Source organism: Lepidochelys kempii, chromosome 1, assembly GCF_965140265.1.
Source record: "Lepidochelys kempii isolate rLepKem1 chromosome 1, rLepKem1.hap2, whole genome shotgun sequence".
Taxonomy (NCBI): domain Eukaryota; kingdom Metazoa; phylum Chordata; order Testudines; family Cheloniidae; genus Lepidochelys; species Lepidochelys kempii.
In genome coordinates this window covers 151,360,947-151,384,033 of record NC_133256.1, presented here as the reverse complement: position 1 = coordinate 151,384,033, position 23,087 = coordinate 151,360,947, and the positions used below count along the sequence as shown (strand labels likewise).

General features: G+C 45.3%; 1 protein-coding gene across 3 annotated transcripts; it reads right to left on the bottom strand.

Moving 5' to 3' along the window:
* Positions 1 to 16,910: 16,910 nt before the first annotated feature.
* MID1IP1 (MID1 interacting protein 1) lies at positions 16,911 to 19,281 on the bottom strand. Of its 3 annotated transcripts, none has more exons than XM_073358353.1 (2): positions 17,983 to 18,213; positions 16,911 to 17,614 (listed from the first exon to the last, which is right to left on the bottom strand). In XM_073358353.1, exon 2 carries the CDS (start codon positions 17,434 to 17,436, stop codon positions 16,936 to 16,938), a length of 501 nt encoding a protein of 166 aa, XP_073214454.1. In that variant the 5' UTR covers positions 17,437 to 17,614; positions 17,983 to 18,213; the 3' UTR covers positions 16,911 to 16,935. The 3 variants fall into 3 exon arrangements, 2 of the variants coding, with proteins under 2 accessions (XP_073214454.1, XP_073214445.1); XM_073358344.1 differs by lacking the exon at positions 17,983 to 18,213 and adding an exon at positions 17,894 to 17,981; XR_012160618.1 differs by lacking the exon at positions 17,983 to 18,213 and adding an exon at positions 18,283 to 19,281 and having other exon boundaries at positions 17,525 to 17,614.
* Between the last annotated feature and the right edge of the window lie 3,806 nt (positions 19,282 to 23,087).

The window sequence follows — 23,087 nt, the reverse complement described above, 5'->3', positions numbered from 1 at the left end:
CTGCCGAGGGAGACTCCGGTGGCCGAACAAGTTCCCTAAAGTCAGCTGGCTGTAGCGAGCTGGTGTGGCTCCGCGCTGCCTCGGAGAGGGTCGAGCCCCGGCCTAGCCCCTTTACAAGAAGAAGAAAAAAAAAAACACATAGGCACTCACTGATTGGCACCTACAGCGTTTGGCAGGAGTTCAGTGGCTCAAAGTGGGAAATTTAGGCACCTAAATCTAGGTTTAGGTGCTTAAGTAGCTTCATGGACTCCACCCTATGTGCCCAGACCAGTACCAGCTGTAGTAAGAAGAGAGAGCAAATCCCTTGCTAGGGACTGGAAGCGACTATCTTCATGCTGAAATGGATGCAAGCCACTAAATCAGCAGGGCGCCGCCTGGAAAAGTTTTGTTCCTAGAAGTTAGAAATATAGGCAGGGAATAAAATGAGAGGCAAATGCAAGCTAGTGCACCAGGGATATAGTCCAAAACGTGAGACATTCAGTGTCATGGACCAACTATGACTTCAGTAAAGAGACTGAAGGACAGCAAACAAAAAGGGGAGGGGGAACCAGTACAATTTGTGGTGTATCCACAAAGGCAGGGGGCTGAACTCAATTAGTTCACCAGAATCACAAGACCGCAAATACTCACATACTTCCTAACAAGCAATTACATGATACACACTCTACTTTAGACATTTTAGGAACTTTTCCAGAAATCTTACCTCAGGTTGTATTCACCCTCCATGACTGGGACTGAGTCTCTAAAAGCCAGAATGGCTGTTTGCTGCCTCTTGTGGGATGCACTTGGAAAGCCCAGGTGTGCACCCTGATAGGGGTGGAACTGTATGTTAAAAAAAAAAAAAAAAGAAAAAAGGAGAGAGACTCTGCTGAGGGAAGTTTGCAAACGAAGGAACAGAAAGTTCTGTAGTCACAGAGTGTGCTCAGAGATGATTTCAGCAGTATACCAAGTTCTTAGGAAGCACATATTATGGAATATGTCATCTGCTTGTATTTTTTTCTTCAGAATCTAGTCACACACTTACTAAACCTGTTAAAGGTTTGCATTGTGCTTTTGTGAGAGCCTCCTTTTCCCTATTGGGGATGTTAGTGTTCTGTTTAAACTCTGTGTTGAACAAAAAAGATCTTGGAGTGAGAAGCTACAAGAACCATCCCCGGTGCCATGGAAGCTGGACACAACATGGAAAAAGTATTTAAAAACAATCAAATCTCCCAGTACTAATGTTGCAAAATTACATAGAAAAGCATGCAAAATTCCAGCAACACCACAAGAGAAACATAGGTAAAAACATCTTATTCTGTGCCTTGGAAAAGAAACTTATTTTCTTCTCCCATGCATAAGAACAATAATCTTATGTGGCCTTCTCCCATACACCACTGGGTTTTCCAAAACCCCTTCTCCACAGTCAGGCACCTTATGTCTCATATAAGATGAGATCATAAATGTGTGGTATTTTACAGCATTATAAAGGCCTCAACCTTCCCATAAAGTAATACACTTTTTAAAACTTTTTCTCCTTTCCTTTTCCCTTCCTTCCCTCCAGTTTTTCTCTCCTTCTTCTGTATACCTTGGTGCCCCTTGTGCTCTGGCTCTGTCATTGTTGGCATTGCCTGAGTCTAATTTTTCAGTAAAAAGAAAAGGAGTACTTGTGGCACCTTAGAGACTAACCAATTTATTTGAGCATAAGCTTTCATGAGCTCACGAAAGCTTACGCTCAAATAAATTGGTTAGTCTCTAAGTGCCACAAGTACTCCTTTTCTTTTTGCGAATACAGACTAACACGGCTGTTACTCTGAAACCTAATTTTTCAGTGTTTAATGATTTTTTTTAATATTGTGCTTTTTCTCTCCCACCATACTCCATTCATCTCCTTCCTCCAGGAGATTTTTTTTCTCTTTCAGTCCCGCTTTCTATCTAGCTCTCTATTTTTCTGTCATTTTCTCTCTCCTGTTGGATATTACTTTGCTCTGATTGTAATCTCCCTTCCCTTTTTCAAGGCTGACTCTGCTCTATAAGAACTCTTTCTTCCCTGTTCCCCCAGGTTAATTTTCTTCTCTCTTCTCCATATCCACTTTCAATGTCTTCCTCCTCCCCTTTCTTTTTCTTTTCCTTTTCCCTGTGTCCTTTTTCAGTTTCTCCCTTTCCTTCCCATGTCCCAGTTCAACTGCTCCTTGTTTTCTCCTCCCCATGTCCTATTTCTCCTTGTTCTCTTCTCCCCATGGGTCTGACCCAATTCCCAGTGAAGTCAACAAGAACCTTTCCATTAACCTGAATGGAAGTTGGATGTCTTTCAACCTCCCACCGCTTTACCCTTGTCATAAATATAAAGGGAATGGTAAACACCTTCAAAATCCCTCCTGGCCAGAGGAAAAACCCTTTCACCTGTAAAGGGTTAAGAAGCTAGGATAACCTTGCTGGCACCTGACCAAAATGACTAATGAGGAGACAAGATACTTTCAAAGCTGGAGGGGGGGAGAAATAAAGGTTCTCTCTGTCTGTTGTTTTTGCCAGGTACAGAAAAGGAATGGAGTCTTAGAACTTAGTAAGTAATCTAGCTAGATATGCATTAGATTCTGTTTTGTTTAAATGGCTGAGAAAATAAGCTGTGCTGGAGAGAATGTATATTCCTGTTTTTGTGTCTTTTTGTAACTTAATGTTTTGCCTAGAGGGGTTCTCTATGTTTTGAATCTGATTACCCTGTAAGGTATTTACCATCCTGATTTTACAGAGGTGATGCTTTTACTTTTTCTTCAATTAAAATTCTTCTTTTAAGAACCTGATTGCTTTTTCGTTGTTCTTAAGATCCAAGGGTTTGGGTCTGTGTTCACCTATGCAAATTGGTGAGGATTTTTATCAAGCCTTCCCCAGGAAAGTGGGTGTAGGGTTTAGGGAGGATTTTGGGGGGAAAGATGTTTCCAAGTGGGCTCTTTCCCTGTTATATATTCGTTAGACGCTTGGTGGTGGCAGCAATAAAGTCCAAGGGCAAAAGGTAAAATAGTTTGTACCTTGGGGAAGTTTTAACCTAAGCTGGTAAAAATAAGCTTAGGGGGGTTTTCATGCAGGTCCCTACATCTGTACCCTAGAGTTCAGAGTGGGGAAGGAACCTTGACAACCCTATATTCTCTTTCAACCCCTCTCACTTTCCCTCTATAGCCTCACCAACTCCTGTTTAAGTTTCTCTGATTCTCTCTCCTACTCATACCCTCTTTCAAATTTTCTCCTCCCTAGGTCCTGCTTTCGCTTTTTCTTTCTCACTCCTCTCCCTGCTCCATTTCTCTCTCATCCCAGGCCTTTTCATGTATCTACCTCAAGCCAAACAGTCTGCCTCATCTATATTTTAGCTGGTTATCCTAGCAATCTAGTCTTTTATTCCACACCCACCACTGTTGTATCTAGGCACCTTACAAGTTTTAACTGAAATAAAAGATTAGTGTGCGTGTGTCTCTCTCTTGCTCTCCCAGAAATATATGCTTTGTTTTGATTGTAGTGTCCTTCCCTTCCCTTCCCCAGTAATTATTGTAGGAATGAAAAGCCAAGAACATGAGTTTCAAAAAGCAGTGAGGTCAATGCTCATTGTTTTTTGCAGGAGTGAATCCCATAATCTCTCTCACGTGGGAGAGGACATGATTTGTCTGTGTTAAAGTCAATGTGAAGATTACAATATATCTCATTGGGAGCTGGATCAGACCCTTCAGAGGAGAGAGAGGTTGAAAGAGGGCATAAGAAGAGAGACATATGTGGGGAAAGGTTCATAACTGGGCATGGGGAGAATACAGAGAAAAGAGAAAGGTTAAAAGAAGACCACACTCCCTGAGAGATCTCCTCTCTCTCTCTCTCTCTGCAATCATGTTCTCCCAGGAAAGCTACATTTCTCCAGAATAATGGACCAGCTACCAGAAGGTTGTGGGTAGAAACTGACCCAGGGAATAGGAAGAAGGAGGATTCACCATTTGTGATCTCATCTTCGTCCTCCCCCAGCTCTCATCTGCTGCTTCTCCCAAACACCTGCACTAGGCAGGAAAACAGGAGGTGCAAACCTGAGGATTCTGCCTCATCTAGCCCAAACCCTGGAAGATGCCTCCATTCACAGGCTCCAAAAGGAGCCATTAGTCCAGGGAGGGGCCTGGTGGATGAATCCTCCCCAAACCTTCCACAAAGACAGGAGAAGGGGATAGGAAGGAACATGTTCTGAGGGTCTCCCCTGATCTTTCCACAGGACCTAGAGGGAGGAGGCAATAGAAATCAGTGAGGTGAGGGCAGTTGGTGTAGTGCCATGGACTTCTCCCAACCCTTCCACAGAACTAGAAGATGAGGAGAGGAGCAGTCTTGTCCCTGGGGTTGAGGTCCTCTTCCAAACCTTTCCATAGGGCTGGGAGATGAGAAGTACTTGAAGTGGGGCCTGGGTGGGGGAAGCAGTAAGAACCTGGTGAGGGCAGGGTGGGAGGCAACTGAGCTTTCCACAGGGTTAGGAGGCACTTCACTTCCTTTGGGGGAGGAAATAGTGCTCAGGAGTACTTGTTGCACCACCAAAGGCTATGTGCAAAACCCTTGTGTTAAGGCAAGACTTTGCAAATTAAATCTTTCAATCTTTTCATTTTGCCAAAATTCAAATCAGTAATGCCCCTTTAAATAAATAACATGGATCAGTAAGTTAAAACTCCCTGAGTCTTGTTGTATTTAGTCACCATGTTTTTTCAACCCATCAGCAGTAAATCTGTACTTGCCATGATGCTCCTGTAATCAGAATTAGAGTTCCTGTAGGTTTCATTTTCTCTTCCTTTCCCTCTGCTAGGAAAACATGGGGCGGGGGAAGTGGTAAAACTCTACTTTAATACCACCCACCATTTCCCCTCTCCTGAACATAACTCTCAACTCCTTCTTTGGCTGCTTAGTGACTCTCCCTTGGTGTTTAAGACTTTGCAGCACATACAGTGTGACAGCAATTCAATGGCCTAGTCTCAGACCCTTAGAATACCAATATCAGGGGAAATGTCCTGTTCAGGGGCCAGAGACGACCTGTACCTGCTGATAGCAGAGTGAGGGCTTTGGCAGTGTTACAAGTAGCGGGGGGGGGGGGGGGGGAAGATGATCCCCAATATTCCACCACACATTGCTTCTGTCAGGGGCCTGTACTGTTACTTCTCTGTCCACTGCCAGCAGCTCTATGGGGCTGATGTAACCTCCATATGTCATGTACTGGGGGTGAGGAGGAAAAGAAACCACAGAGGGTTTGGGGGGTGGATGTCTGGTGAGCTAAATTGTATTATGGGTAGTTCCTTGGCCCACTGAACATTTTGGTGGAGGAGTAGGCATAGAGCCCACTGCAACTCCCTCCATGATCTGACCATTCTCAGGCATTATGTGTGGTCCCCAGTGGTCTGATCATTCTCAGGACTGGTCAGACTTGTATAAACCCTCATAGGTATATTATCTCCTTATTCCCATAGAAGGGGGGCCTTAGGATATGGCCTTAAACCAATTCTTGTAACAACACTGCAAGGATAGAAAATACACGTGTGCATAGATGTCAAATTATGATTGCTGTGGAAACCACAGCGTTGAATTTTTTGACTTGTGTGTGATTTAAATGTCAGCCTGTAATATTAACATAGTGGGGTATTGCACTGAATATGTTATAATTTTAAAGAAACATCTGCAGGGAGGAAAAGACAATAACACTGTGTCCTTTCAAATTAAATATAACCCAATGATAATAGCTTGAAACGTGTGTAAAAATTGCGAGACTTCAAAAGCAGTGATTTACAGGTTGGATAGAAAGCTAATCATGTTAACATGCAGAAGAAGAGAAAGGACTGGAGTGTAAATGAAGCAAGAGGAGAAATACCATCATCTGGGAGAAGGAAGAACAGACATGCAAAATGAGCATATTATTGGTATAAAACAATAAAGATCATCATGCTATATTGAACTATAGTTTGAGTACTTAATTCCACTGTATATGTGAACATATAGTCTCATCTCCGAAACAGAATCAGTAGCCTAACGAACTAGAAGGTTGCAAAGCAGATCAAGTTCTTTGTGCCACTTATTAAATCAAATGTAACATTTTTGCAAAATTCTTGTATTTCAGAGTACCTAAGACGAGCATGTCTGATGGTGAGGTGGCAAGGTACTAGGCTGTCATATACATTTGAGGAAACCTCAAGACTCTCACTTCAGAGAATAGTAAAGAACTGCTGTAGCTCAGACATGATTAACTTTGGTCCAATGAGGGATGAGAGCCATCTTTCTCTAAGGTTTCAGAGGAACAGCCGTGTTAGTCTGTATTCGCAAAAAGAAAAGGAGTACTTGTGGCACCTTAGAGACTAACCAATTTATTTGAGCATGAGCTTTCGTGAGCTACAGCTCACTTCATCAGATGTTTACCGTGGAAACTGCAGCAGACTTTATATACACACAGAAATCATGAAACAATACCTCCTCCCACCCCACTGTCCTGCTGGTAATAGCTTATCTAAAGTGATCAACAGGTGGGCCATTTCCAGCACAAATCCAGGTTTTCTCACCCTCCACCCCCCCACACAAATTCACTCTCCTGCTGGTGCTAGCCCATCCAAAGTGACAACTCTTTACATAATCAAGTCGGGCTATTTCCTGCATAGATCAAGGTTTTCTCACATCCCCCCCACCCCCATACACACACAAACTCACTCTCCTGCTGGTAATAGCTCATCTAAACTGACCATTCTCCAGGTTTAAATCCAAGTTAAACCAGAACATCTGGGGGGGGGGGGTAGGAAAAAACAAGAGGAAACAGGCTACCTTGCATAATGACTTAGCCACTCCCAGTCTCTATTTAAGCCTAAATTAATAGTATCCAATTTGCAAATGAATTCCAATTCAGCAGTTTCTCGCTGGAGTCTGGATTTGAAGTTTTTTTGTTTTAAGATAGCGACCTTCATGTCTGTGATTGCGTGACCAGAGAGATTGAAGTGTTCTCCGACTGGTTTATGAATGTTATAATTCTTGACATCTGATTTGTGTCCATTTATTCTTTTACGTAGAGACTGTCCAGTTTGACCAATGTACATGGCAGAGGGGCATTGCTGGCACATGATGGCATAGATCACATTGGTGGATCTCTAAGAACACCATCTATTTGATAATCCATTGAGTGACAAGGAGGGCAGCTAAAAAATAGTGCATGCCCCATGTGCTGAAGAACACTGTATGCTAATCGTGCAGTGAACTGAAGGGACCCCAAAATAAGTGATAAGCCCTGCACATAGTCTTGGAAGACACCCTCTCCCTTCCAAAAGAACATATAGATTCTGTTGATGGAAACACAAGGGGGTTTACAGACTCGTGTGCCCTAATCACTTACAAATAATGGGAAAGACTTCAAAAGTGCATCTTTATTTCTTTTGCAAGGAAAACTAAAAGTGGATTGAAGTCATGAAAAATGCAGAGTTGGGGCATTCCTCTCAGTGTATTACATCTGTATTAACTTTGCTCTGCCTTCTTTGGCATTGTTGCTCATGACCACCTATCTTTATTACCTTAAGGCCTGGGCAAAGGTAGTCAGTCCACTCTTGCTCCTTATAACACCACCCAAAAGAGGGTTGTAAAGGAAAGTGGAGATAAGGCCTTATGTGCATGAATAGAAGACAAGTAAAATGAAAAGCTCTGTGTAAGCTCAGAGGCTTGTCTCTCTCACCAGCAGAAATTGGTCCAATAAAAGATATTACCGCATCACTTACCTTAGGCATTTTAAAAACGTTTACTCTGAGTTCCTAACTCAGTTTTGAAACTGAGACGTAGGCACCTATGTCTCTTAGGGACTTCTGAAATTTTTAGCCCCTCTACTAAGGTGTGGTCCACATTATGGAAACATTTGAGAGAGCCTTTTATACGTTATTAAATATTGTACTAATGATGCTAGTGAGAGCTGAAAAGACTACACATTCTTCTTTGTTAAAACCTGATTTCTTACTGTTTTCAAATTCACATTTGTTTTCAGTATTCTGCACTCAAATGCAATTTACTACCTTTTTGTAAGTGCATGCAGACCATTCTAACAACCACCTTGTTCCTCCTCCTCCCCATACATGCTCACTGCTGGTATATTTTCCTTTCAGTGTGTGTGTGTGTGTGTGAAGGGAGATGTTTGAGAGAGAGAGAGAGCGAAACACTCCCCTTAATGCTAACGGCAATTAGATGGCACATCAAAAGAAGAATATAATGTACTTTAGCAACATACACTAGCTTCCTGCATTGATGGCTCTGCTTTCAGCAGGGCTAATTATACACGCTGACATTTTTCAAAGTATTGATTGGTGATCAGCTATCATCTTTAAATTAAAAATCAGCCCGCCCGTATAACAATAGTAAGTTAATAAAAGTAGTAGTATTCAAACAAGGAAGCACCATGGAATCACATCACATAACATTATTATCCATTCAATTCAAAACTCAAAAATGGCCAGATAATGAAATCAGGTCCGGAGCTGGTCTGGAGTTTTGGGGGAGGAGGGGTGGTGTGAATGGGTTTGAAGAGAAAGGGGAGTGAACTGGGAAGGAAACAGTCCAGGGGGAAAATGGCCTCATGGGGGTGCAGAGGGAGAACATTAATGAAAATCATGGTAGCCCAAGTGGGAAGGCAGCTGTTGAGGCAGGTGGTATAAGCCACCTTGTATGTGATCCTGTGATCATTACTCAGGCAAAACTCTCATTGAAGCCAATTGAAGTTTAATCTAAATAAAGACAGTGGTATTAGTCTCACCCTGTGTAGACTGTATATAGCTGTAGGACCTAGTGGTGAGTAAGTGCCTTTGTTGGCCTTTTTTAGCTAGAGCGTTCTAAACATCCACTTTTGTTACTAACATGTGAAAAGCCCAGAATGATATTGTACCTGCCAACATCCTTCAACAAAAAAGCAGTAGATTGTCCATTTTCTTAATTGTTCATATATTTGCATAAATTCAGGCAGAACCCATTATAAGCATGTGCATTCCCATTTTAAAGTTATACAATAATAAGGTGCCAGTGTGGGGAGATAACTACATGCATTTGGGGGGTATCTAGATTGCTTATCCTAGGTGCCATACATGCGAGTTGAGGAAATAAATACATTTCCAATAATATTTCTATTCCCCTTTTCATGAAGACAAGTCTTCAGAGGCCGATTTCAAACTTGACTAGGATGAAATAGGAAATCTGAGAAACATGGATATTAAAAATAGAAAAAAGAAAATGTTTTCTTAGGATAAATGCCTTGTTAGAGTCTCTTGGGAATCTGGATTTGGATAATCTACATTATGAGAAAAGCAAGGGGAACAGAAGATTACTTTTAAATATTTTAGAGCCAGAGCTATAGTTCTGCACATGCAAAAACCACTCTCAGCTTTCAGATAATAGCCTTCTTCCCCACTGAGCCAAGAACCAACAAAAGCAGTAGACTGGTCAGGTTTCCCCGTAGATCAGAAAGAAGGGCTAAAAGGTAGTATTTTATCTAAGGTACCTAATCTTTGTTTTTACACAGTCCCCACCAGTGCAGTGCCCGGAAAAGCAGCAGATTTGGCAGGTCTTATCATTCTCCAGACACTTAGCTAAAACAGCAATCAGCGGCATGCCAACAACTCGGGCCAAGAGTGTTTCGTCCATATCTGAGTAATGTGGGGATCTTTCATGCATGGATCTCAACCTCTTCTGCGTGGGGGACGAAAGGGAGAGGAGGTCGTGCACTGTCATATCACCTTCTCTCTTCATTTCTTGGACCCCAGTTAAGATTCTTTTCAGGGCTGGGATTAGGGTGGGAGGAACTGGGCAGGCCTGGCCAGCAACGGGCAGTCTATGACTGGGTGGGGACAGGCCCTAACTTGTATTACCTTTTCTGCCGGACCCTTTCACTTTAAGGAGCATCCTTAAACAGCAGTGCCGGGGGAGGAGTTAGGGCCTCTGCATAGTCAGCCCCAGCCTCCTGTGAGTCCAGGGGCAGAACTCAGCATTCCAGGGCAAAGGCTGGGGGAAGGGTTAAATTCCTCCCTATCCACCCCTCCCCCCACAGAATGATGTGGAAGAAATTCAAGGAGGAAGTCTTCACACAGCATTCCTCCTCACAGACTCCCTCCCCTGCAGCAGCAGGTAGGTCCGCAAGAGGGGTGGACCTGATGACATGCAAAACTGTGGATTACTGTGAATTATTACATTAGATACATTGCCCGTTTTCTCAACCTAAATACAATGTATAAGTGGGAAACTTTTAATAAACAGGCTGGTCTGCTCAAATAGTCATAGGTACCAGTTCTAGGACCGTAGGGCATAAGCAATGTGCAATATACCCAGCTTTTAACATGAAGATGCTACTGCAAAATAGCCCTGAGCAATTACAGAGGGGGTGGGGGGCGGAAAGGAAGAATTATTTTAGAATTATTTGTATGTAGATAATCCTAATAAAAAGATCCAACACTGTTTAATTAATACTATGACAGATCCTACAGACCTCACTAGACAAGCTCATTTAATGGCTGGTGATTTTAATACAGAGGCACCACCTGCTTTTTCTCTAATCTCTCGAAGGTTTTTATATACCATCTATTCTACGAGCAAGCACGACACAAAAGCCCAGAACTAAAAGGTGTTTTTCTCACTCCATTACACTCGGGCAGATAAGTATGAACTTGTGTGAGGGGGGACTTTCTTTTTAAAGAGCATGGATTCTCGCAGACAGGTAGTAACCACAAACTGAGTAATTGCAAAGCAAAGTCATTTTTGCAAATGCCTTTTCTAAAGGGGTTTGTAACTTGATTAATACAATTAATTTGGACCTAAACTTGGCATGCCAGGCCTCAGTCCGAAAATGAATTACTTTACAAATTTGACACTAGTATTTTTGGACATTTCTAATTTTTCAAAGTGACAAACAAATGACCAAAAACCTCCGCAAAAATCCATGTGACCAATTGTGATTAATTTTGCCGTATTGAACTCTTTACTTGCACTCTGCCCAGATTTATGGTCTGTTATATCTCACCTCCTATTTTTTGTCTATATGTTATCTTCTTAGATAAATAAGTCCTTTGCGACATGGGCTGTATGCTTTGGCTAAGTCGCTAAGCTTTAGAGCACCAACCATGCTGCTGGCCAAATATAAATGATGTAATGTTAAAATCTGTAGGAAAGGGCTCTATGGGAGGAAATCTCTGCAAGGATCTTCTCACAGAATCATTTCCCACTAGCCCAAATTATCTCATCAGTGGGGAGGAAGATAGGTTTTTACTGTCCCTCTTTGCCTATGGAATAGGGTGCAGAGCCCTTCCTCAAACCTACCAGATACCCACTTGAGTGGCCAGGCCCATTTCAATGGAAGCCTTGTGTCTTGGCACCAGCTGTGGCCCATGGTGGAGATCCAGTTTCCATTGAAGCCAAGCTACCAGGGATTCACCTGGCTGCAGCAGGAGTGGGGCCTATGTAGAAGAGGTAATACCACCTCAAGCTATATTTGCTTTCACAAGCTAGGTCTATTGGGAAGGAGATGAGTCAATGATAGTCCTGCCCAGCTCTACCTAATCTCCATCCTTTGACCCTGCATGGACCTCGTACAGCATGGAGCACCCTCTGCAGGGTGTGGAAGGCATGAGGGTGCCATTGAGATGAGCCCTTCATTCGACACAGCAATGGCGAGAGCCACATCTGGCCCAACAGATGTCAGATTTTCCTGTGGGATGCCTCAGTGTTTCTAATCAAGGTTAGTGTCAAGATATTGGTTTCAGATCATTAATCTGTCTCTATGTCAGAACTGGACATAGAAAGTATAATGTTTAGGCCCTTCTTTCCTTGATCGGTATTAGGGAGGGAAGAAGAAAACCTTATTGTACCATGTTCTTCTTATAAAGACAGGCAGCTGTTGAAGGCTTCTCTGGAGTTGGGGATGTTAGAAGTAGTCCCAGTGGAAATGGAGTGGTGGGCAGAGTGCCGGCAAAGAGATCAAAGCTGTGAAATAAATACACAGTTTATTCAATGGTTACGGAAATACAATTGACCCGTAGCTGCCATGAACATAAGTGGTATTTAGATTTTGCCTGTATCTTTAAAAGCAGGGAGAAAAATCAGATGGAAATTAACTACAAAAAACCTGTGCAAATGTAAAATGAATGCTGCAAATGTAAACACATAAAAAGTTAAATCTCCCATAGCAACATCAACTCTTTCACATCGCACATATTATATAGGAAGGTAAACACCTGACATCCAAAGTAATAATCAGAAGTAATATGTATGCAGCAGCTGATACTGTAAGAACCTTAACTGGGCTACTTCTTGACTTCTGTGTTGTTGCATTTGCAACCTTAGGCCCAAATTATGGCTATGTTGTGCAGGTGCACCAGATCGGGGAGGGGGCCCAAGAAGCCCTTTTCCCCATGCACACCCAACAAAGAAGGTAGCCATTATATAACTGCAGGGAAATGAGAGGCAGGGACCAGCTAGCAATGCAGGCAGAGCTAATGGCTTTATCGAGGGATTCGTCTGCATGGGGCAGGACATAACAGCAGAGCAGTTTTTCAAAGGCACAGAAAAAAACAGTTCTCAAAATGTCTCCACCGCTGCTAGTAAAGGCATATAATGCCACCAGCCACCACCACTTGGGTAGTGTGCTGCCTCCTCCAGTGTACCTCTGCCTCCCAGGAAGCATAGTTTTGCTCTTCACATTGTATTAACCTAAGTACTTGCACTCAGCATTTTATGAGAGTCCTACACTCTTCCATTCCCAATTACTTTCCTGTGTGCAGACTGGCATGCACCTTTGCCATCCCAACAGTTTACCAGCCAGGGGCTCATTGTGCACACTTGACAGAACTATACAATATGCTTTGTGAAATGTACATTTAATCCAACACAAAATTTCATCCATCCAGGACTGCAGCCCATGGCCGTAATGCCCTTTGGCCACCATATCCCCAGTATCCTCCAAGGATGTTAAACCAGCCCCCTGCTAAGATGAAGCCATGACTTCTCCAGCTAACTTTTGCCCTTTTGTGGCTTTATATGCAGAAAGGTATGATTTAGCACTTAAACCACAGTGGTGTACATACAACTCTCTCATACAACTGACATATTCCATGAACAATGCCTTGTAGTAGTTGGTAGACAGCATATATAGAGAGTTGCAACCAGTTTGTAAAGTATGCAAAGCGCTTTAAGACTTAATTATTACTCTACCAATATCTGAAATAGTTTACTTGGTTTATTTTCTTATCATCAGAGGTGAGTTAAAAAATACTACTACTTCACAAATTGTACCTCTTCTGGTTAAATAACAATTTTGTAGTTTTTTTTTTAAAACTTGCCTTTTCTTGTAAGTCATATCCTTGGAGAACGCTCCATTCACTACGTTGTTAGACTGCAGCTTTGAGGGAGAAACTTCTTAAAGGCAGATCCTGTCTGTAAGCATGATTTAATCTGAAACCAGAATTGCTTTATTGGCCCAAACTAATGGTTTATCTAGTCCAGTATCTAATCTCCGGTTTCAGAGTGACAGCCGTGTTAGTCTGTATTCGCAAAAAGAAAAGGAGGACTTGTGGCACCTTAGAGACTAACCAATTTATTTGAGCATATGCTGTAGCTCACGAAAGCTCATGCTCAAATAAATTGGTTAGTCTCTAAGGTGCCACAAGTCCTCCTTTTCTTTTATCTAATCTCTAGCATTTACAAATGCTTAATGCTTCAAAGGGCGATACAATGCCCAGTAATACAGCTAATTGTGCAACACGGTACCATTAAGGGAGATTTCTTCCCAATCAATTTATGGCATGAAGACTCAGAGTGGTGGACTTTGTAATTGTATCCTTGCTACTGAAATTTCAGATGTTATGATTTATATGTCATTTTAAAACATATTTTTAAACTAAGTTGTTTTCTTCAATAACATGACAACAACGAATTCCATACTTTGGACTTTGCATTGGAAAAATATTCATTTTTATCTATTTTTAAATTCAAAGACTTTTTATTTCATCAAGGGTGCTCTTTTACTTAAATCATATGAATAAGTAAACAGAAGAACTTGAATGGCTTCTCTACAGTCCTTTATATTATATACTCGTATATCACCTTAAGCTTTAAGGTTTTCTCATATGGAAACTTTCTACTCCCAAATACCTCTAATAATTTTCATTGTTCTCCCTCTGAACCTTTTCTATTTCTGTTATATTTTTAGATGTGTCCAAAATTGAATGTAATATTCAAGATGAGAATATACTATCAATTTACTAATGGATATTTTCTACTATTGTATTTGTAGTTTTGATCAGCACTATAAATTGAGTATACACTAAATCTTTACTGTGAGAGATTACAACTAATTCGGAATTAGATAGTTAAACTTAAAATAACAGGGCCTGTCTTTTTAATAAGCAATTTTAAACACAGATAGTGTTGTAGCCTTAAGATGGTTTATCTGGCAAGACTCTGATACAAAACTAGATAATAAAGCAGAACAAGTTCTTCCTCCAAAACTTCCAGGAGTACAAAATTTAAAACAATCCCAAGGCAAGGCATCATTTACCTCATGTTTATCGGGCTTTGTTCACTAATAGAGAGCCTTACCACCTGAGAAGTTAGGAATCCCTTATATACTTCTCATTACCCCTGATATTTTTCCATGCACAACCCTATTGAGAAGGAGATACACTAGACTAGTAAAACAGACTGATTAGCAATGTTACTACTAAAGAGAGAGTTAGGTTAAAAAGCCAGTTATGTTTTCCAAGGTCTCCTCAGTTATGTCATTAATAAATACTTTGATTTATTAGGAACATAGGACCGGAAGGGACCTTCTAGTGCCCTGCTATACCAGTCATATAAGCTTGTTCATAAACTTATCAAACTCCATCTTTCAAACAAATTGGGTTGTCTGCCCTGGTCCCCAACTGCTCCTATTGGAAGGCTGTTCCAGAATCTCACTCCTTTCATGGTTAGAAACCTTCTAATTTCCAGTTTAAATTAGCACTGGAAGCACTGATGAACTTTAAAATACATTTTAACATTTAAACTGTTTACTTTCTTCACTTTACTCAACTTGGACAATGAAAACTGACCCGCTGGTATCAGTGTCTGGTTCTCATGCACTAGTACAATGTCACAGTGAGACGTTGAAAAGAGTGTTGGGGAATTTTTAAATCTAAGCAAAGGCGGTTTTTGTTTGTTTGTGCACATGCTGCATGGCAGTGTCGTTTTAAGTACATTTAAGATATATACAAACTATTAGCCTTTCTGAGCAAGAAAAAATTGAAAGTGATATTGTGCCTGAAGATTAAGTGTATATTATCACTGAACATAAGTATTTCATGACGTGAAAAGCAAAGCTGTTAACCCTATCTGTTTGTCATATGCACACGTATATTGTAATCATAAGTATACTGTAATGTTACTTAGGACTTATTCAAGGGCAAGCCTTTACCAAACAATAAAATGTGCTATGTGCTACACCACCTAATATTACATATATATGTAGAGAGAAAGAGAGAACTAATTACAGGGCCTATTACTTCAGCAAATGGGAAAAAATGCACAGAGAATAAAATCTATACCATTCTGGTAACATAGAGCTGGTTGCTATTATATATAATATATATATTGTCAAATACTTTAGTTTAAACAGGGATTGACCTTTATATTGGTATACATACATCTTGACAGACTATTCTCACTCTGTTTAACAGTTGAAGTAACTTAAAACATATTGTGTAAGGTATATTTACTAGACCCATTTTTAGCAGTTTTGCATATGTTGGCTAGTCCTCACTAACAAATTACCCCTTTATATCCAGCGCCTTGTAACATAGCACTGGAAATACAATTTTAAATTCATTTAGAGATGCAATTAACATATTTAGGTTGTGTATGTGAATAATTAGTATTTAATACAAGTAGGGAACAGGGAGTATAACAAAAAAAGTTAAGCCAATCTTAGTCAATACATTTGCTTCTTTATTTAGAATATACTCTACATCTGGATTAAAAAAAAGTTTTAAATAAGCTTCAGTACATGTACACTAATGGAACCCATCATCCGTCCAGTGATACAGGGATGTAGTTTAGTAAACTGGCTCTGTCCTGGGTAATAAATGGAATTTTTACAACAGTTTTATTATTTTCATTGGCTTATTTTCAGCCTCATATCAGCCAGCTATACAGCCAGCACATACAGGTACAAGTCATCAGTCTCCTTACTTAGAGGGGAACAATAATTCCTCACCCTGGACAGAACAAAAATTCGAATAAACTAATATTGATTAATGTACACCTTTCTCTGTTTGTGCGTTGGTAAAAAATAAGAGGCCTGCAATTCTACGATCATGCAAAGAAATCTTACACATTATATACACGTCTTTTATTGTTATAAAAGTAGTGCAAAACAGGAAAGAAAGAAGTGATGCAGTCTCCACTAGGAGGACGGCCGCCTCCGCCACCACACGCTCTCAGCAACTACTGGCCTCGGTCACCCTCCGTCATTCATTCTAAGCTCCCAGACTAGGAAACTGGATACACCCACGCCGCTTCGCTGCCGCCGCTGCGCAGGCAAAGATCCCCGCCGCCGTGCAGCGCATAGCTGCTCGCACACCCGGGCAGGATGTGCCCGCCATGCGTCACGGTCCCCTCCCCCTCCCGCTTGAACGTCCACCCGCCCCATGCACACGCACACACACACACGTCTGCCCCCCTCCTCCACGCTCGCAGTCCTTCATCCCCCCTCTGGCACGCGCCCCCACCCGCTTCCACTGTCACACACTCGCTCCCCCTCCATCTGCACGCGCGCGCACACACACACACACGCTCCTCGTCCCCTGGGCGCGCTCCCCTGAGCCCCTCCCTCCCTCTCTTCCCCCCCGCCCCCCGGCAGATAGGGATCCCTTGCTCGGAAGCACCCCCACCCACCCACCCACCCACCCAGCCCATGCCAAGCCCTGCCCTGGCTCAGTGCCCCCAGTTGCTGAAGCCGATCTCCTGCTTGTATCTGTTGGTGAGCACGTTGGCCTTGCGGGTGAGTTTGGAGAGCACCGTGTGGAGTCCGCTCAGGTGATAATGGAATTGCTTCTCCAGATCCTCCTCCTCCACCGCGGGCTCCGGCAGGCCCCGGACAATGTCCCCGCTCAGCTTGTCCTTCTTCCGGCTGGCCTCCTCGGCGCCCTGCTGCAGCACCCCCCACTCGATGTCGTTGCGGATGGACTTGAGCAGCAGGTAATGGCTGTACATGTCCCTGCGGGAGAAGAAGGCGCCGGCGTCCCCCGGTGAGAGCTGGGGATCCCCCTCCCCGCAGCCGCCCCCCGAGTCCAGCTCCTCCAGCAGCAGCGGCACGTCCCGCAGCAGGCTGGGCACCATCACCGTCTGGTCCATGTTGTTGACGGCCCCGATGAAGCGGTTCATGGCGTTAAAGAGGGAGTGTTTCTGGCTGTAGGAGTCGCAGATCTGCATCATGTTGGCAGATGGGTGGGGTGCAATGCCAGTGATCACCGGGTGCCTGGGGAGCACGGACACAGCAGCTGGTTCCTTCTTCTGCCCCACCAAATCTCCTTGCAAGGGCCACCAGGAGCCAGGCCTTGTATCTCCAAAGCCTTCCCCCCGCTTGCTCGCTGCAACGCTCAAGGGCGGTTTGCTGGAATAGAGAAGGATAGATGCTGTTTAGATGGAAGGCATTTTGCGCCATGCGCCAACCCCCAGTTATCAGTACTTCCTCTTCCTACCCATAACCCTCTCTCAGAGCTTCACCTTTTTCTCCCCCTATCCTTCTGCAAACTCCTTCTTCACCCCCGTCCCCTTCAGCTCCCCGTTTTAATCCTAACCCCGCTCTGGGCTTTGCCTCCGATCTTTCCTCCTAACTCCGTGTACCTTCCAAGGCCGAGCCCTCCGTTCCTCCGCCCCCAAGGCTCCCTACCTCTCTGTGCAAATCTCCTCTGGCCTCAACCCTCTCCCGGTGGCCCCCTGCCCAATATCTCGCGGCATCCTTTATCAGCGCATCATCACCAAAGCCAGCAGCTAAGGGAGGCAACCGAGCTGCGTTTCGATTTCTCATTCAGAAGATGCAAGAGCAACTTCTTCCAGTCCACGCCCCACGGTTCAAAGAATGAGACTGGGGGATGGGGACGGCAAAGGGAGCGCCTCTGATGGCAGAAACACAATTCCTTGCAGCGGGAATAAATTAAAAGAGCCCCCTGTGAGCGTGACACGGCCACAGATCCATGCAAGCCGCCTCGGGAGCTCCCACGGCCATTCACCCCATCACCCGCTCAGATCAGGGGGACGCCGCAGGCAGCCCACACCCACCAAATGTCCTGTAGAGTCGAGCCTCACTGCCGGTTCTCTGGGTCTGGCTGCTGGTGTCCGGGTGTCCGTGCGCCACTGTGTCCCGCTGCGGCCGGTAGCCCTGCTCCCATTCCAGGAGGTGTATTTATAGCGTGTATGGTAAAATAAGGTGTTCCCAAGTGCCACCCCCTTGCAGTGCAGCAAGATAAAGGCGGCTCTGAGTGACCGCGAGTAATACCGGCTCCTGCTACAAGGGACGGGAAGGCGGCTCCGCCTCTCGCCTGACACCCATAAGGGGAGGGCGCAGCGCGCACCCGGAGGCAGATCCTGCCAGAGCTAGTGGCTGCGGGAGGGAAGCCGGGTGGGCGAGGTACCAGCTCCTGCTACAGCGCATCCCACCCATCACTCTACACCCCGGCCGGTGACGGGAAAGGAGCCAGCTACACAGCGGCGCGCAAACCCCTGTTTGCCTCAGGGCCGAATTTGGTCCTGTTTCCTCCGGATTGGATTGGTTTGTTATCTATAGCCACATCCATCCATGCCTATGTATAGGGACCAGCCGCTCCTGACTCAGTCCCGTAGGAGTCAGTGGGCAGAGCAGGACACAGCGCGGAGTGGAATGTTGACTCTCGCGCTGAATCAGTTCCGTATCGGCCGGATAAGCCATGCAAACAGTGGCAATGTGAGCCCAGGAGACAGACACCTCGGGCAACTGTCAGAGAGGCAGTTCGAGTAAGTACCCCAAGCATCCCAGCAGGATAGGTCTGGGCATTCGAAAAAGAAAACTCCCTCTGGTTCCCAGAGGGAACCAATTTAATAGAACACAATCTTCCTCCTCCTCCTTGCTCACACGAGGGATAGAGTGCAACATACCTTACGCCAGCTGCACCCAACCCCCAGGAGGAAAACCCCTAACACACTCAGCCTGGAATTCCACGCCTAGTCAACGAGCACACAGCATTCCCCAAACCATCCTAATCCTCCTGCTCTAACACAAAGCAATCTTACTTCTCCTCCCCAGACCCCGAAAGGAAAATCCACCCACCCCAATCTTCAAATTCCCGCCCCCCAACTCCAGAGAGAGAGTAACCCACCCATCTTTTTTTACGTACACCACTTAGCTACTCTGCAGATAAGCACTTTATACATGCCGTGTGGCTGGATAGACAGCCCCTCTCTCGAGACAATACCGACTTCAGACAGACGTGCTACCGTGCTTCAGCGATACTTGTGTACCTTGGTCCAAGAAAGAACTGGATTGTGTAACACACGCAAATCCTCCCCATGCCCAGAGAGACAGACTGTTACACCCAGCTTTAAACCTGTTTCCTAAACCTCAGAGAAGGGAGACTGTAAAACACCCAGTTTAAACTGCCTTTCGCTCCGCGGACCGTAATCCAAAAACAGGGAGTCTGGAACACACCCAGTTTTAAACCTCTTTCCCCACTGCCCAATATGTATGTTTGCACCTCAGTATGTGTCTGTAGCAGCAGGTTGTAACATGCCTGGTGGGAATGTATTTGGCACGGGTGATGATGTGGCTCGGCTCTGCTGCATTGTGGGGGAAGGGGATCGCAACGGGTCGGTCTCATATATCGTAGCGAGCAAATCGGTGGTTTCGCACGCCCTAGCTGCATAGCCAGGCACGCCCCCAAGTGACACGCCGGCCCCGCATGCTGCTGCCTTTGAAGGGACTTTACAGCGAATGCGATTCCTCATATCGCGCTCTAAAGGGAGGGAGATGGAATCAGTAGCCCCACGGCGTGCACACGCTAACTCCTCTCCGCTGCTGATGCGCAGCCGGCGCTCTGGCCCCCGCATACGGAGGGGGTAATTAGCCGGGGAGGACACGGTTTACTCATCCGACTGGGATCCAGGAATGTAGTCCTTGTTAAACCGGTCTCTCTCGACCTGCTGTCGGCCTTCGCCCAACGGAGGAGATGGGAAGCGCTCCGCTCTCCCCAGCTGTGCCCTGAGCGGACTGGCTGACATTGGCATGCCGGTCACTGCCCCCAGCAGCGAGGGCAGAGCATTACAAAGCGCCGCTGTGCACCCCGAGACGAGGCGTTCCCTCCCGCCTGCTACTGCACGTTGCCCGGCTCCTGTCTACCTGCCTCCCTTCCCCCATCAAGCCCCTTGCTCTAGCAGCAGCGCTGCGCATTTGCAGCCAATCTGTCCAGCAACAGCCCGGCTTCCCTGCGTTGTCTTCTCCCAGCTGGGCAGCCCAGCCGCGGCTGCAACCGGAGCAGGCTGCACCGCGACCACGTGCACCGCCCTTCCCCCAGCCGGGCTGCAGCAGGCGCCGCGAGAGGAAGGGCATCTTAGGCCAGGCGCGCGACACGCCGCTCATTCCCCCCCCTCCCCGCGGGAAGGAGGCAAAACCAGAACGCGCGAAGGGAGGGGGCGGGCAACAGGCGCGCGCTCGACCCCGCCCTATCTGGCTCGCTGCCCGCGCCCGGCGACTTAGCGGGCTGCGCCGGGGCCGGGATCACCCCACAGCCTCACCTCCAACCTCAGCCAATCGGCTCGCGTTCCAGTAGCCGGGCTCCGCCGACATACCCTCGTAAGCAAGATTCGGCGGCAGCCAATCAGAAACAACACTCACCTCCCCCCCTCTCTCTGGCGACCCTGGTAACAGAGGCGGCCGCTGCAGGGACACGTGGGACGGAGGGAGATGGCCGTGCCGCGTTACCTAGACAACCGATCAACCACAACACCGGGCGGGGGCCACGAATGGGCGTTGATCCCGGCCCGGCGCAGGCAGGTCGCGGCGCCCCCGCCGCTGTGTCGCAGTCGCCCCGCCGTGGGAGAGTTCAGTGCCCTGGGTCGCAGGGAGACTTTGGTCCCATCCTTGTACTGCAGGCACCCCCTACATTTCTGCAAAGTCAGGAGCACGCCTAAGGCCCGCACGCAGCCCATGCACGCCTGGCCACAGGCAGAAAAGACACACAGCTCAGCAGAGCACTTGCGGAGAATGCACACACCCAGAAAAACAGCGGCCAAATTAAACGAAGACGTTGTCCTCTCTGACTCCTAGCCAACGTACAAAAGCCACCCTGAACTTTCCGGTGCCATCTCAACCGCAGGGACAAACGATCTGTCCGCTGCCAGGAAGCACTAGCAAGTCAAAAACTAATTTTTCTGGATGCGAGCCCACGGCTTGCAATATTCAAATTCAAGTTATTGGGAAGAACAGATGAGAAACGACAAGCTGGCATACTGCCATACTGGCAGATTACCCGTAGGCCACTGTGAAATGCACAAAGGTAAGGCAGAGTTATCAAACACAGAATGAGTGACCATAGACTACAGTGGAAAGAGAGAGACACAAAGCACAGTGCAAACTCAGGGCAGAATGACTGTGCAACCTGTGAGGCAGAGGAGAGCCTGAAATTCAACCTACATATGCATATATACATTTGGGATTTGGGATTGAAGATCATGGGAGAGACAGAAAAACCAGTCAGTCAGAAAGAACATGATTTCAACAGTACAATAAAATATATCTGATCAGCATGAGTAGCAGCAAGGCTCCCACACCCATCGTTCCAGCTGACCCTGCTGCTATTCCCTGTGCTGCTGGTGGTTGCCTGCATCAGAACTTCCATACTGAGTCGGACTAATGGTCCATCTCGTCCAGTATCCTGTCTTCTGAAAGTGTACAAAACAGGGCAGTTGGAGTGATCCACCTTTGTCTCCCCCTCCTACCTTTTGGCAGTCAGCGGTTTAGGGTCACCCCCAAGCATAGGGTTGCATCCCTGACCATCCTGGCTAATAGCCACTGCTACTCTGAAACCTATCCTCCATGAAGTTCTCTACTTCTTTTTTGAACCCAGTTATACTTATGGACATCACAATAGCCCATAGCAATGAGTTCCAGAGGTTAATTGTGCACTGGGTGAAAAAGTACTTCCTCTTGTTTGTTTTAAATAAATGGTCAGTTTTCACAACGGAGAGAGGTAAATACTACTGTTCAATATATTCATTAATGATCTGGAAAAGGGAGTGAACAGTGAAGTGGCAAAGTTTGTAGATGATATACAATTCAAGATAGTTAAGTCCAAAGCTGACTGCGAAGAGTTACAGAGGGATCTCACAAAATTGGGTGACTGGGCAACAAAATGGAAGATGAAATGCAACATAATGAATTTATATATATCTTGTATAGTCTGCCTGAAACTTATAGATTCATAGATATTTAGGTCAGAAGGGACCATTATGATCATCTAGTCTGACCTCCTGCACAATGCAGGCCACAGAATTTCACCCACCACTCCTAAAAAAGACCTCACACCTATCTGTGCTATTGAAGTCCTCAAATTGTAGTTTGAAGACCTCAAGGAGCAGAGAATCCTCCAGCAAGTGACCCGTGCCCCATGCTACAGAGGAAGGCGAAAAACCTCCAGGGCCTTCCAATCTGCCCTGGAGGAAAATTCCTTCCCGACCCCAAATATGGCGATCAGCTAAACCCTGAGCATATGGGCAAGATTCATCAGCCAGATACTACAGAAAATTCTTTCCCGGGTAACTTGGATCTTACCCCATCTAAAAACCCATCACAGGCCATTGGGCCTATTTACCATGAATATTTAATTACCAAAACCATGTTATCCCATCATACCATCTCCTCCATAAACTTATCGAGTTTAATCTTAAAGCAAGATAGATCTTTTGCCCCCACTACTTCCCTCGGAAGGCTATTCCAAAACTTCACTCCTCTGATGGTTAGAAACCTTCGTCTAATTTCTAATCTAAATTTCCTAGTGGCCAGTTTATATCCATTTGTTCTTGTGTCCACATTGGTATTGAGTTTAAATAATTCCTCT